Source organism: Lissotriton vulgaris, chromosome 3_1 (genome assembly GCF_964263255.1).
Source record: "Lissotriton vulgaris chromosome 3_1, aLisVul1.2, whole genome shotgun sequence".
Classification (NCBI taxonomy): Eukaryota; Metazoa; Chordata; class Amphibia; order Caudata; family Salamandridae; genus Lissotriton; species Lissotriton vulgaris.
This window is the reverse complement of record NC_141689.1, coordinates 42,693,853-42,708,141: the sequence shown is the minus strand read 5'-3', so window position 1 is coordinate 42,708,141 and position 14,289 is coordinate 42,693,853. Positions and strand designations below refer to the sequence as shown.

The 14,289-nt window shown below is 49.9% G+C and overlaps 1 protein-coding gene across 2 annotated transcripts in view; it reads left to right on the top strand.

The window, feature by feature from the left end:
* LOC147725898 (sialic acid-binding Ig-like lectin 12) overlaps nucleotides 1–14,289 on the top strand; it is a 203,201-nt gene that overhangs the window by 134,891 nt on the left and 54,021 nt on the right. For both annotated transcript variants that reach the window (XM_086962817.1, XM_086962818.1), the window contains 2 exons: nucleotides 3,132–3,159; nucleotides 13,545–13,621. In XM_086962817.1, the coding sequence (XP_086818943.1) occupies nucleotides 3,132–3,159; nucleotides 13,545–13,621 (105 nt within the window). The remainder of the gene's footprint in view (nucleotides 1–3,131; nucleotides 3,160–13,544; nucleotides 13,622–14,289) is intronic.

The following is a 14,289-nucleotide window of genomic DNA, read 5'->3' as shown; positions in this document are numbered from 1 at the left end:
CTTAGGCCCTCTGCCGGCAAAGAAAACAGCCGGTGCACCCTAGGACCACGAGTCCCACCAGGGGAACGGGGCAAAAGTAGGTAGTGTCTCGTTGCACCACAACCCAGCTACAGGTCGGGGAAATGTCCAGAAGGTTTACTGAAGGGCCCCGCTCTGCGTGGTGGAAGGCAGCGCTTTGTAGCGCGATGACAGCGCCGCCAGCAGCAGCAGCTGATGACACTTAGGCCCTCTGACGGTGAAGAAAACAGCCGGTGCACCCTGGGACCACGAGTCCCACCAGGGGAACGGGACACAAGCAGGTAGTGTCTCGTTGCACCACAACCCAGCTACAGGTCGGGGAAATGCCCAGAAGGTTTCTGAAGGGCCCCCAGTTATGACTCAGTGGGGGTCCCCGACTTCCAACAATGACTCAGTGGGGTTCCCTGGCTTCCAACAATAACTCAGTGGGGTCCTCGGGTCCAACAATGACTCAGTGGGGGTCCCCGGCTTCCAACAATGAGTCAGTGGGTGTCCCCGGCTTCCAACAATGACTCAGTGGGGGTCCCCGGGTCCAACAATGACTCAGTGGGGGTCCCAGGTTTCCAACAATGACTCAGTGGGGGTCCCCGGCTTTCAACAATGACTCAGTGGGGGTCCCTGGCCTCCAGGGATGACTCACTGCGGGTCCCCCGGCTTTCAACAATGACTCAGTGGGGGTCCCCGGCTTCCAACAATGACTCAGTGGGGATCCCTGGCTTCCTACAATGACTCAATGGGGGTCCCCGGCTTCCAACATTTATTCAGTGGGGGTCCCTGTCTTCCAACAATGACTCAGTGGGGGTCCCTGGCTTCTAACAATGACTCAGTGAGGGTCCTCGGCTTCCAACAATGACTCAGTGGGGGTCCTCGGCTTCCAACAATGACTCAGTGGTGGTTCAAGGCTTCCAGTGATGACTGACTGCGGGTTCTTGGCTTCCAACAAAGACTCAGTGGGGGTCCCCGGCTTCCAACAATAACTCAGTGCGGGTCCTCAGCTTCCAACAATGACTCAGTGGGGGTCCCCGGCTTCCAACAATGACTCAGTGCGGGTCCCCGGCTTCCAACAATGACTCAGTGTGGGTCCTCGGCTTCCAACAATGACTCCGTGGGTGGGGGTCCCCGGCTTCCAATAATGACTCAGTGCGGTTCCCCGGGTCCAACAATGACTCAGTGGGGGTACCCGGCTTCCAACAATGACTCAGTGCGGGTCCTCGGCTTCCAACAATGACTCAGTGGGGGTCCCCTGGTTCCAACAATGACTCAGTGCGGTTCCCCGGGTCCAACAATGACTCAGTGGGGGTCCCCGGCTTCCAACAATGACTCAGTGCGGGTCCTCGGCTTCCAACAATGACTCAGTAGGGGTCCTCGGCTTCCAACAATGACTCAGTGGGGGTCCCCAGCTTCCAACAATGAATCAGTGGGGATCCTCGGCTTCCAACAATGACTCAGTGCGGGTCCTCGGCTTCCAGTAATGACTCAGTTGGGGGTCCCCGGGTTCTAGTAATGACTCAGTGAGGGTCCCCGGCTTCCAAAAATGACTCAATGCGGGTCCTCGGCTTCCAACAATGACTCAGTGGGAGTCCCCGGCTTCCAACAATGACTCAGTGGGGGTCCCCGGCTTCCAACAATGAATCAGTGGGGGTCCCCCGGTCCAACAATGACTCAGTGGGGGTCCCCGGCTTTTAACAATGATTCAGTGGGGGTCCCCGGCTTCCAACAATGACTCAGTGTGGGTCCCCGGCTTCCAACAATGACTCAGTGGGGATCCCTGGCTTCCTACAATGACTCAATGGGGGTCCCCGGCTTCCAACATTTATTCAGTGGGGGTCCCTGTCTTCCAACAATGACTCAGTGGGGGTCCCTGGCTTCCAACAAAGACTCAGTGGGGGTCCCCGGCTTCCAACAATAACTCAGTGCGGGTCCTCAGCTTCCAACAATGACTCAGTGGGGGTCCCCGGCTTCCAACAATGACTCAGTGGGGGTCCCCGGCTTCCAACAATGACTCAGTGCGGGTCCTCGGCTTCCAACAATGACTCAGTGGGGGTCCCCGGCTTCCAACAATGATTCAGTGGGGGTCCCCGGCTTCCAACAATGACTCAGTGGGGGTCCCCGGGTTCCAACAATGACTCAGTGGGGGTCCCCGGCTTCCAACAATGACTCAGTGGAGGTCCCCAGCTTCCAACAATGACTCAGTGGGGGTCCCCGGCTTCCAACAATGACTCAGTGGGGGTCCCCGAGTCCAACAATGACTCAGTAGGGGTCCCCGGCTTCCAACAATGACTCAGTGAGGGTCCCCGGCTACCAACAATGACTCAGTGGGGGTCCCCGGCTTCCAACAATGACTCAGTGAGGGTCCCCGGCTTCCAACAATAACTCAGTGCGGGTCCCCGGCTTCCAACAATGACTCAGTTGGGGTCCCTGGCTTCCAACAATGACTCAGTGCGGGTCCCCGGCTACCAACAATGACTCAGTGGGGGTCCCAGGCTTCCAACAATGACTCAGTGGGGGTCCCCGGCTTCCAACAATAACTCAGTGCGGGTCCCCGGCTTCCAACAGTGACTCAGTGCGGGTCCCCGGGTTCCAACAATGACTCAGTGGGGGTCCCCGGCTACCAACAATGACTCAGTGGGGTCCCCGAGTCCAACAATGACTCAGTGGGGGTCCCCGGCTTCCAACAATGACTCAGTGGGGGTCCCCGGCTTCCAACAATGACTCAGTGGGGGTCCTTGGCTTCCAGTAATAATTCTGCAGCTTTCATTAAGGATTAGATAGAGGTTCACAGACGTCAAAAGGTTAGGAACCATTGCTTTAATGTACGCCACCTCACCGTTCCCAATCTTGACAGCAGAGGATTGGTGCATTCCTGCACTAGTATCTGGAGCACAACCATCCACCTCCCTTGTCCTCATTCAGTTAGACAAGATGGCTCACACCCACACTTAGGAAGGCCAGTTTCCCTTTCAACTTCAAAACTGATAGCCTTGTTTCTATATTTTCCTCTTAAAAAATCCTCACTTTAATAAACGTCTGTGGGCAAATAACATTTTAATTGGTGTTCCCAAACGTTCGCATATTTATCTGATGGTGACAGTCTCTTTTCTTTTCTTTTTTAGATTTGCTCCGTAAGAGTTCACTCAAAAGGTAAAAGTTGAACCTAATTTTAAACCCAGTTCTTTCTCCCTCCTGCTCTCTTTGTCTTATTTCTTCTTTTTCTCCCTACCCTACTCACTGTCCATCTCTGCCTAACCTAAGTCCTAACAAATAATGTTAAAGCCAGTGGTCTAGCCATTTAATAAGTGGAAGTGCTTCTTCAGAGGCGAGTTTTTGTATGTGGTTGTGTGGGTGGGAGAGCAAATGATGAATAAAAAGTGTAAAAAGTTGAATTGTATATGAAGTCCAGAGATGGAAACTGTGCGAGTGACTGATTGCATCGACAGCTGATGGGTGAGTGAGTGCAAGGGTGGATGGCTATGTGAGTGAATGGTTGAATAACTGTGTGCCTGGAGGGCTGTAGGCTGGTTACACCAATCTCACATACTGAGTCCTCAGGAAACAGCAGAAAATAACAAAGTGCCAAGAAGGACCAGTATTATGATAATACAAGTATTGTGCAGAAGTGTGCACTATTGTGCCAAAATGCCTACAAAATGTGAACTACTGCCATAAAATAGGTGCATCCATTAATCTTAAATGCCTGATCACAGCCACACCATCACTCATTAATACTAGGGGTTGGCGGAACTCGCGGAACTCTACTCCATGAAATTCCATAGAGTTACATAAAAACTCTGGGAGATTCAATGTAGTTTCGCGAGCAGGCGGAATGCGACACGTCGCACAGATTTTTGTGCGGCCGGAGCTTGTTCTGTGCTGGAAAATCAGAGCCGAAGAAACCACGCGGCTCACCAGAGTAGATTTTCTACTTGAGCGGCAGCTTTGAGTTATAAGGGTAGAAAGGATTTATGTAGTGTAGGAAATTGGGGTATTAGTTGAAGGGGCAAGTGCCCACCTCAAATAATAACCTAAACCGTTGTCAAGGGGAACCGCTATCAGAGCAGGCAGGCTTAGCTTAAGAGGCAATGTGTAAATTATTTATGCAGCACCAAAACAGTAATACATTCAAAACACAACTCAAGAAAAATCCCAAACCAATTTAGAAAAAAACATTGAGTAAATTTTAATAAATAAAATGACACCATAACAGCTAAAATGTAACAAGGGAAACCGGAGTTATGAATTTTTAAATGAAAAAATAGCTTCAAAAAGCGTTAAGCAGCAACTGCCGGATGCATCGACTGGTAGCTATCCACAAGCTCAGGCCAATTGCGACGGAAACCAGGTTCAACCTGCTTGGAAGTTTTACCTTTGGACTTAGCCTCTGAAATTGAAGTCACACATTTTCTACAGGGCAAGGCAGCAGACTGAGGCCAAAGAGGGCTCCACAACACTGGATAGCCACTGGACGAAGTGAAGCTGTTGACTTTTGGCATCAGCGCTCTGATTGGTGGAAATTTAAATTTCACGCTGACCTAAGGTCCCTCGATGGCCAGATACTTTTGGCACCTACGCCCGGTGAATATTTCTACCTTTGAGTTTAGTTACTTCTTTGGAGCTTTATTTCTTCCAGCAGGGCATGGATGCTGGCTGCAACTAAAGAGGTCTCCATGAGGCCAGATATCCTCTTAGCGAGATCCTGCTAAATCGGACTTGCTGCTGCGGCAAGGCTCCGAGCAAGAACAACCGGAATCTTTGGCTCAGCAGCAACTAACCTTCGTCAGATCGGCTTGGCAGGTTGGTCCCAGTCCTCCAGTTCTTGAAGCTAAAAAGTTTCTTTGTCACAAGTTTCAGGAGATGATAGGAAGCGTACACTTTGACACCACCCAAGGGTCCAGAACATTGGATACAACACTTGTAGGCCGACTCACTCCAGTGGAGGCTAGCAGCAGGGTCCAGGTCAAGCCCAATTGGAAATGGTCAACTGGGCAGTAACAGAAAAGGGCCTATGTGCAGCTTGTTGTGTCCCTGTAGCTTGAACAAGAGGTCAGCCCTATAAACCTTGGAGTCCACCTCGTTGTCCTGGGTACAGGAGGGACAACAGGTCCAGTCATCTGGGCTTCATACTGAAGGTGCTCCAACAAATGTGGTGTATTGAATAGTGACATAAGCGAGTAAAGCGTGCAACTGCTGTTTACAATATCTACAGTTCTAGGGACTGATATTTGATATCAACTTCAACAACAAGATTCAGCGTTAGTGTACAATGTGTTCATTATTTCTATCAATCTCATTTCACCTTGACCTAGTTAAAGTTTCCACCCCAAGATAATTTGTTACAGAGTCATCATTATGTCAGGGAAAAGCCCTGACCAGTCCGGGCCCGCCTCTGCCAACCAGGTTATTGCTATGTACGCTACAAGTTGCTTCTCAATGTATATCATCGCAACATAAAACAAGCTTGCTGCTCTTTTTACGCTAAATGTATTAAAGAGGCTTATAACAACGGGAAGGCGATCTTTAAGATTGGTTCAAGCTTCACAGTCCCAAAACCTATGGCCTTGCTGCCTGAGACAGATCAAGTGCTCTGTTCGGGACCTACGAACTTCTTTGAACATAAGATCAAGAAAAATCCAGGCAAATTTGAGGGGTCCTAGTTCTCTGGATCTGCCCCCGAGATCGAGAGACATAGCGGGGCCTACAGCTGAAACAAAGCGGACGCTCCTCCTACCACCCATGACAGATGAGTTGAAGGTGCAGTTTGCAAACTGCAGATCAGGATCCCCAGAGGACCCTTGTCCACCTCATATCCTGAAGACTATTGCAGAAAATATTGACCCAATTACCAGGAGCTATTCTCAATCTCGCTCCATTCGAGTGTCATACCAGACTCCTGGAACGGGCCAACGTGGTCCCCCATCTTAAAAAGGCAAACACGGATCCTGAAGTACTAGCACTATTCAGACCACTCACCCCAATTCCAGCGGCCGCCAAGAATTTGGAAAAAGGGGTGAATCATCATTTGCCACTTTTGTGGCAGAAAACAAACTGTTACACCCATCTCAATCCGGCTTCAGAGCTCGACACAGCACAGAGACAATGTTATTAGAGGTCTCTGAATCCATTATGGATTCCGGACCTAATGCTGCTCTGTTGCTGTTGGACCTGTCAGCAGCGTTTGGCACGGTGGATCACAGCATTGTGGCTGGAACATCTAGGGGTGAGTAGTCCAGCCTTAGGCTGGCTGGGCTCCTTTCATGGGAACCGAGAGCAGGTAGTCTGGTGAACCCCTGCTCCTCCAGAGCTAAACCATTGAAATAGGGGCATTCCTCTGGGCTCCTCACTCAGCCCTACACTTTTTAATATGCACATATGACTACATTGGCTTTTCTGGTCAAATCTTCCCGTATTAAGTTCATATCATACATGGACGATACACAGCTCCTGCTCACCTACTAGGGGGACTATGCGAGCGCAAAATAATAATTCACCCTCTGCATGCTACTGGACTGGCTCAGAACAAACAAATTACAACGCAACCCAGACAAAACCAAGAGCCTATTGGTTAGGTTGAATCCTTTCCCAGGATGGACAGGAGCCTGGCCCAATAATGTCCTCCCTCCACCCCCCCTAAGGTGATAGTTAGAAATCTAGGCATGATGTTTGATCCATGATGAATGGGAGGATGTAACCCACAGGGGTTTGAATTTCCACTCTCCTTCATTCACCCTCTTTCCTTCCCTCTAAACCTCCCATGGCATGTCCCCTCCTGACCCCGTGGGGACTCTCCTCCCCCGAGTCCACACCATGGCCGCCACAAACACGTCTCTTCCGAGCCCCGGCACCAACCACACCTCCCATCGGGCAGAACCCTGATCTCCTCCACCCCTTCCAAGCACTACCTAACGAGGTTTCCCCCCAAGACACATGTTCTACAAGCATCACCACTGACCGGTACGTAAGGACTGGTGACATCCACCGACCACCTGCTGCACACTGGCACACATACCCTGGGCTTCTCATCCCTTTACGCAAAGTAACTACCTCAGGGACATTCATGTGGACACTTTGTAAATCTTGACCAGCCAATGTGTCTATTGTTGTATTGTTGAAAACACAGTACACACACATACATGTTACAAAAAGCATGTAATGAAACCATTTGATTGTCCTTAAAAGCAGTATAAAATACAAATTCTAATTGCATAAAGAGGATAGCTGTAGATCGCTAAGGTGGGAAGTTTCTCTTTTTCTCTTTTGAATGAATTCCTTCCAAGTCGTCTTCTTGAGTTTTATTAAAGAATCTAATAGTGGTAGATCATCCTCGGTTATGATTGAAGCAATCTTACTTCCAACAATTTAAGTTAGGTTGTTTGGATTACCCAGAGGTTTTTAAAATAAATTAGTTTTTGCAAATATTTTCAGTAGTCATTTTACAGTCACACAAATAGTTTAATAGAGCAATGTTACAATCCTTATTGTTGCCTTTGATTTCTTAACTGCACTGAGAGGTCCAATAAATCCATATTGCAGCATATCAACGGCCCAAAGGGAAGTGTGTACCCAGAAAACCAACAGATTTTGAGAGATGCTCTGGGTCTAATGTCTTTTGGTTCAATGGGTTCCTTTTGTTCTGGACTTTGGGGTCTTGCTTCTGCCGGTCAGTGTTTGGTTCCTATTATCCTATTATCCTGGGCTTTGGTGTCTTACTATTGGCTCCTGATGGCCAGTGCTTGCTGGTGGTTCCTATCATTTGTTCTGGGCTTTGGGGTCTTGCTATTGGCTCCTGCTGGTCAGTGCTTCCTATCATTTGTCGGGGCTTTTGTGGTCTTGCTATTGGCTCTTGCAGGTTAGTGTTTGTCGGTGGTTGCTATCATTTGTCCTGGACTGTGGTATGTGTTTGTTGGTGGTACCTATCATTCTTCCTTGGCTTTGGGGTCTTGCCACTGGTTCCTGATGGTCTGTGCCTGTCAGTGATTCCTATCATTTGTCCTGAGGTTTGGGACTTGCTATTTGCTCCTACTGTCTTGTGTTTGCCTGTGGTGCCTATATTTTGTCCTGGGTTTTGGGACTTGCTATTTGCTCCTACTGTCTTGTGTTTGCCTGTGGTGCCTATCATTTGTCCTGGGGTTTGGGGACTTGCTATTGGCTCCTACTGTCTTGTGTTTGCCTGTGGTGCCTATCATTTGTCCTGGGGTTTGGGGACTTGCTATTGGCTCCTACTGTCTTGTGTTTGCCTGTGGTGCCTATCATTTGTCCTGGATTTTGGGGACTTGCTACTGGCTCCTACTGTCTTGTGTTTGCCTGTGGTGCCTATCATTTGTCCTGGATTTTGGGGACTTGCTATTGGCTCCTAGTGTCTTGTGTTTGCCTGTGGTGCCTTTAATTTGTCCTGGGCTTTGAGGACTTGCTATTAGCTCCTACTGTCTTGTGTTTGCCTGTGGTGCCTTTAATTTGTCCTGGGCTTTGGGACTTGCTATTGGCTCCTAGTGTCTTGTGTTTGCCTGTGGTGCCTATCATTTGTCCTGGGTTTGGGGGACTTGCTATTTGCTACTAGTGTCTTGTGTTTGCCTGTGGTGCCTATCATTTGTCCTGGGTTTGGGGGACTTGCTATTAGCTCCTACTGTCTTGTGTTTGCCTGTGGTGCCTTTAATTTGTCCTGGGCTTTGGGACTTGCTATTGGCTCCTAGTGTCTTGTGTTTGCCTGTGGTGCCTATCATTTGTCCTGGGTTTGGGGGACTTGCTATTTGCTCCTAGTGTCTTGTGTTTGCCTGTGGTGCCTATCATTTGTCCTGGGTTTGGGGGACTTGCTATTAGCTCCTACTGTCTTGTGTTTGCCTGTGGTGCCTTTAATTTGTCCTGGGCTTTGAGGACCTGCTATTGGCTCCTAATGTCTTGTGTTTGCCTGTTGTGTCTATCATTTGTCCTAGGCTTTGGAACTTGCTATTGGCTCCTACTGTCTTGTGTTTGCCTGTGTTTCCTATGTTTTGTCCTTAGCTTTGGGGACTTGCTATTGGCTCCTACTGTCTTGTGTTTGCCTGTGGTGCCTATATTTTGTCCTGGGTTTTGGGACTTGCTATTTGCTCCTACTGTCTTGTGTTTGCCTGTGGTGCCTATCATTTGTCCTGGGGTTTGGGGACTTGCTATTTGCTCCTACTGTCTTGTGTTTGCCTGTGGTGCCTATCATTTGTCCTGGGGTTTGGGGTCTTGCTATTGGCTCCTTCTGTCTTGTGTTTGCCTGTGGTGCCTATCATTTGTCCTGGGGTTTGGGGACTTGCTATTGGCTCCTACTGTCTTGTGTTTGCCTGTGGTGCCTATCATTTGTCCTGGGGTTTGGGGACTTGCTATTGGCTCCTACTGTCTTGTGTTTGCCTGTGGTGCCTATCATTTGTCCTGGGTTTTGGGGACTTGCTATTTGCTCCTACTGTCTTGTGTTTGCCTGTGGTGCCTATCATTTGTCCTGGGTTTTGGGGACTTGCTGTTGGCTCCTACTGTCTTGTGTTTGCCTGTGGTGCCTATCATTTGTCCTGGGGTTTGGGGACTTGCTATTGGCTCCTACTGTCTTGTGTTTGCCTGTGGTGCCTATATTTTGTCCTGGGTTTTGGGACTTGCTATTTGCTCCTACTGTCTTGTATTTGCCTGTGGTGCCTATCATTTGTCCTGGGGTTTGGGGACTTGCTATTGGCTCCTACTGTCTTGTGTTTGCCTGTGGTGCCTATCATTTGTCCTGGATTTTGGGGACTTGCTATTGGCTCCTACTGTCTTGTGTTTGCCTGTTGTGTCTATCATTTGTCCTAGGGTTTGGGGACTTGCTATTGGCTCCTACTGTCTTGTGTTTGCCTGTGGTGCCTATCATTTGTCCTGGATTTTGGGGACTTGCTATTGGCTCCTACTGTCTTGTGTTTGCCTGTGGTGCCTTTAATTTGTCCTGGGCTTTGAGGACTTGCTATTGGCTCCTACTGTCTTGTGTTTGCCTGTGGTGCCTTTAATTTGTCCTGGGGTTTGGGGACTTGCTATTGGCTCCTACTGTCTTGTGTTTGCCTGTGGTGCCTATCATTTGTCCTGGATTTTGGGGACTTGCTATTGGCTCCTACTGTCTTGTGTTTGCCTGTGGTGCCTTTAATTTTTCCTGGGCTTTGGGACTTGCTATTTGCTCCTACTGTCTTGTATTTGCCTGTGGTGCCTATCATTTGTCCTGGGGTTTGGGGACTTGCTATTGGCTCCTACTGTCTTGTGTTTGCCTGTGGTGCCTATCATTTGTCCTGGATTTTGGGGACTTGCTATTGGCTCCTACTGTCTTGTGTTTGCATGTGGTGCCTTTAATTTGTCCTGGGCTTTGGGACTTGCTATTGGCTCCTAGTGTCTTGTGTTTGCCTGTGGTGCCTATCATTTGTCCTGGGTTTGGGGGACTTGCTATTGGCTCCTACTGTCTTGTGTTTGCCTGTGGTGCCTATCATTTGTCCTGGGTTTGGGGGACTTGCTATTGGCCCCTAGTGTCTTGCGTTTGCCTGTGGTGCCTTTAATTTGTCCTGGGCTTTGAGGACCTGCTATTGGCTCCTAATGTCTTGTGTTTGCCTGTTGTGTCTATCATTTGTCCTAGGCTTTGGAACTTGCTATTGGCTCCTACTGTCTTGTGTTTGCCTGTGGTGCCTTTAATTTGTCCTGGGCTTTGGGACTTGCTATTGGCTCCTACTGTCTTGTGTTTGCCTGTGGAGTCTATCATTTGTCCTGGGTTTGGGACTTGCTACTGGCTCCTACTGTCTTGTGCTTGCCTGTGTTTCCTATCATTTGTCCTTGGCTTTGGGGACTTGCTATTGGCTCCTGCTGGTCAGTGCTTGTCGGTGGTTTAATTATTTGTCCTGGGTCTGGGGGTCTTGCTTTTGGCTGGTAACAACCCACCAGTACCATGCAATTATAAGTCGCATTTCATGTATTCATTAATTCATTTGTTCATTCATTCATTTCATAGCAGCCTAACTTATACTTTGTGTCCGCAGTCGTATGCAGGGACTATGTGCCACTAAAATTACACCTCACTACTCTCCAGTGCACCAACCAAGCTTTAGCTCTGCAACTGCCTGGTTAAGCACACAGACCTCTGCAGTGATGGTAACAAGCTGTTAGCCCAATGGACGTTGTGTGCCTGCTCCTGAGTTTGAGTGCGCGGCGTACGTGAGTTTGAGTGTGCACCACTGGTAAGGATGGCGATATTCCACATAACTTGGCAGAAGATGGCATCTTCTCTTTGCGTTTTCTCCACTGTCCCTCTTTGGCCTTTCCCTCTGGTCCAGTCCATGCAGCAGGTGAGAGCAGGTGAGGTCTCAGCCCCACCAGCTCAGGTTGCCTACACAAGTGCCTGAGATCTGAATGTCTGGATGAATGCCAGCAGGTGAGAGCAGGTGAGGTCTCAGCCCCACCACCTCAGGTTGGCTACACAAGTGCCTGACATCTGAATGTCTGGATGAGTGCCAGCAGGTGAGAGCAGGTGAGGTCTCAGCCCCACCACCTCAGGTTGCCTACACAAGTGCCTGAGATCTGAATGTCTGGATGAATGCCAGCAGGTGAGAGCAGGTGAGGTCTCAGCCCCACCACCTCAGGTTGGCTACACAAGTGCCTGAGATCTGAATGTCTGGATGAGTGCCAGCAGGTGAGAGCAGGTGAGGTCTCAGCCCCACCACCTCAGGTTGGCTACACAACTGCCTGAGATCTGAATGTCTGGATGAGTGCCAGCAGGTGTGAGCAGGTGAGGTCTCAGCCCCACCACCTCAGGTTGCCTACACAAGTGCCTGAGATCTGAATGTCTGGATGAGTGGCAGCAGGAGAGAGCAGGTGAGGTCTCAGCCCCACCACCTCAGGTTGGCTACACAAGTGCCTGAGATCTGAATGTCTGGATGAGTGGCAGCAGGAGAGAGCAGGTGAGGTCTCAGCCCCACCACCTCAGGTTGGCTACACAAGTGCCTGAGATCTGAATGTCTGGATGAGTGGCAGCAGGAGAGAGCAGGTGGGGTCTCAGCCCCACCACCTCGGGTTGGCTACACAAGTGCCTGAGATCTGAATGTCTGGATGAGTGGCAGCAGGAGAGAGCAGGTGGGGTCTCAGCCCCACCACCTTGGGTTGGCTACACAAGTGCCTGAGATCTGAATGTCTGGATGAGTGGCAGCAGGAGAGAGCAGGTGAGGTCTCAGCCCCACCACTGGTTGCCTACACAAGTGCCTGAGATCTGAATGTCTGGATGAGTGGCAGCAGGTGTGAGCAGGTGAGGTCTCAGTCCCACCACTGGTTGCCTACACAAGTGCCTGAGATCTGAATGTCTGGAAGAGTGGCAGCAGGAGAGAGCAGGTGAGGTCTCAGCCCCACCACCTCAGGTTGGCTACACAAGTGCCTGAGATCTGAATGTCTGGATGAGTGGCAGCAGGAGAGAGCAGGTGGGGTCTCAGCCCCACCACCTCGGGTTGGCTACACAAGTGCCTGAGATCTGAATGTCTGGATGAGTGGCAGCAGGAGAGAGCAGGTGGGGTCTCAGCCCCACCACCTCGGGTTGGCTACACAAGTGCCTGAGATCTGAATGTCTGGATGAGTGGCAGCAGGAGAGAGCAGGTGAGGTCTCAGCCCCACCACTGGTTGCCTACACAAGTGCCTGAGATCTGAATGTCTGGATGAGTGGCAGCAGGTGTGAGCAGGTGAGGTCTCAGCCCCACCACTGGTTGCCTACACAAGTGCCTGAGATCTGAATGTCTGGATGAGTGGCAACAGGAGAGTGGCTCTGTTTTCTGCTTTTCCAACCATGATAGTCAGAGGGCGACAGACCCTGACCACGTCTGGAAGCAGCAGAAACTACTTCTCTTCCTGAGGCCACTTCTGCTGCCACCTGACCGGAAGTACAGGCCTGAGACCAGTACCATCAGAGACTCCGCGTCCAATCCCCGCGCTACTCTCGTGCTGCATGAAAGCAGCATGGGGATTGGCCGGAGCGGGCTGGTTTAACAGAGGAAAGATTTACATACACACCCAGCAATTCTTATTTTGTGAGACTGCGGCTTTGGGTGGGGGAAGCGGGCAATGCATGATTTTCACGCATAAATAAGAATATGCAAAATGTAATTTGAAAATGTTCTTTAAAAATATATCCGATTATTGAGTATGTGGTAGATGAACTGATAATTGCTTTGATCTTTATTGGCATAACTTTCTAAAGAAAATGCTCTCTGAGGTATATTTTCTGTCCTTTGCCTCATACACGTGGAGGCACCAGAGCGCAGGCGCAGAGGGGTCGCATGCTACTCCATGGAGAGCCAACGATGGAACAGGGCGTGTTTCTCATGAAGCTCCTTTGAGTGTTTTGATGTCATATATGAGGACCAGAGTTATTCACTTATTAAGTTTTGTCGCTATGCTTCAGTGGGAACATATCTTAATATTTGCTGAAGCTAGACATAAATCAGAGTGAACACTCTCTCATCTCGTGCCTCATTGAAGAGATCAAGAGGGTACAATATCTCATCCTTACTGACTCTTCTGTTTCTTGACCTCAGGCTTCCTGTCTGCAGAAGCCCCAGGGATGTCACCACACTCCCTCTGGGAGAAGGCCAGGAAAGAGCACCTAAGCCAGGTAAGAATGAGCCAACCACTGCAGGGCTTCAGGAGTTCACCACCAGTGCACCACCATGGAAGACCAGCCGCAGGTGGTTGACCTGCATAATTAAAGACCAGTTCTCCACGCTGAACTTCACAGGTACTCTGTCTGTATGCGCATGAGCAGTTTAGCCCCTTGTGAAGGAGAGTGAAGACTAGAGCGGCAGGGAGGCAGCTGCAGTCAACGATTGATGGTGCACTGATGAGGATTAGGGAGATGAGCATCTCACGCCTGGGAGCACTTCTTGACCCCGCGGTCCAGGTCACCGCTCTGCTGCTGCCTATCATTCCCCACCTTGGTACTGTGCTGCAGTTCCCGAGCCCCTGAGCCACGGTTGGGTCTCGCTGGGGGATTATCATGTTCTTCCAGGATGCAACTCAAGACCTGGTTGTTCGATGATCACACCATCATGCAGCAAAATTGTTCTCCAGTGCCTTGAGACCCTCAAAGGTGATTTGCTGCACGCTATAAATGACTGATTGATTGATTGACACCATTTATCGATCACAGGATGCCAGAGCTGGCCAGCGTTTAAGGCAAAATCAGAATGTCTGGATTTATAAGCAAGGGGGCCAACCTTTGCACCCGCCTCGCATCAAGAAGTGGTAACTGCAGAGGGCAAAGATTGGAGGGTGATGTGATTG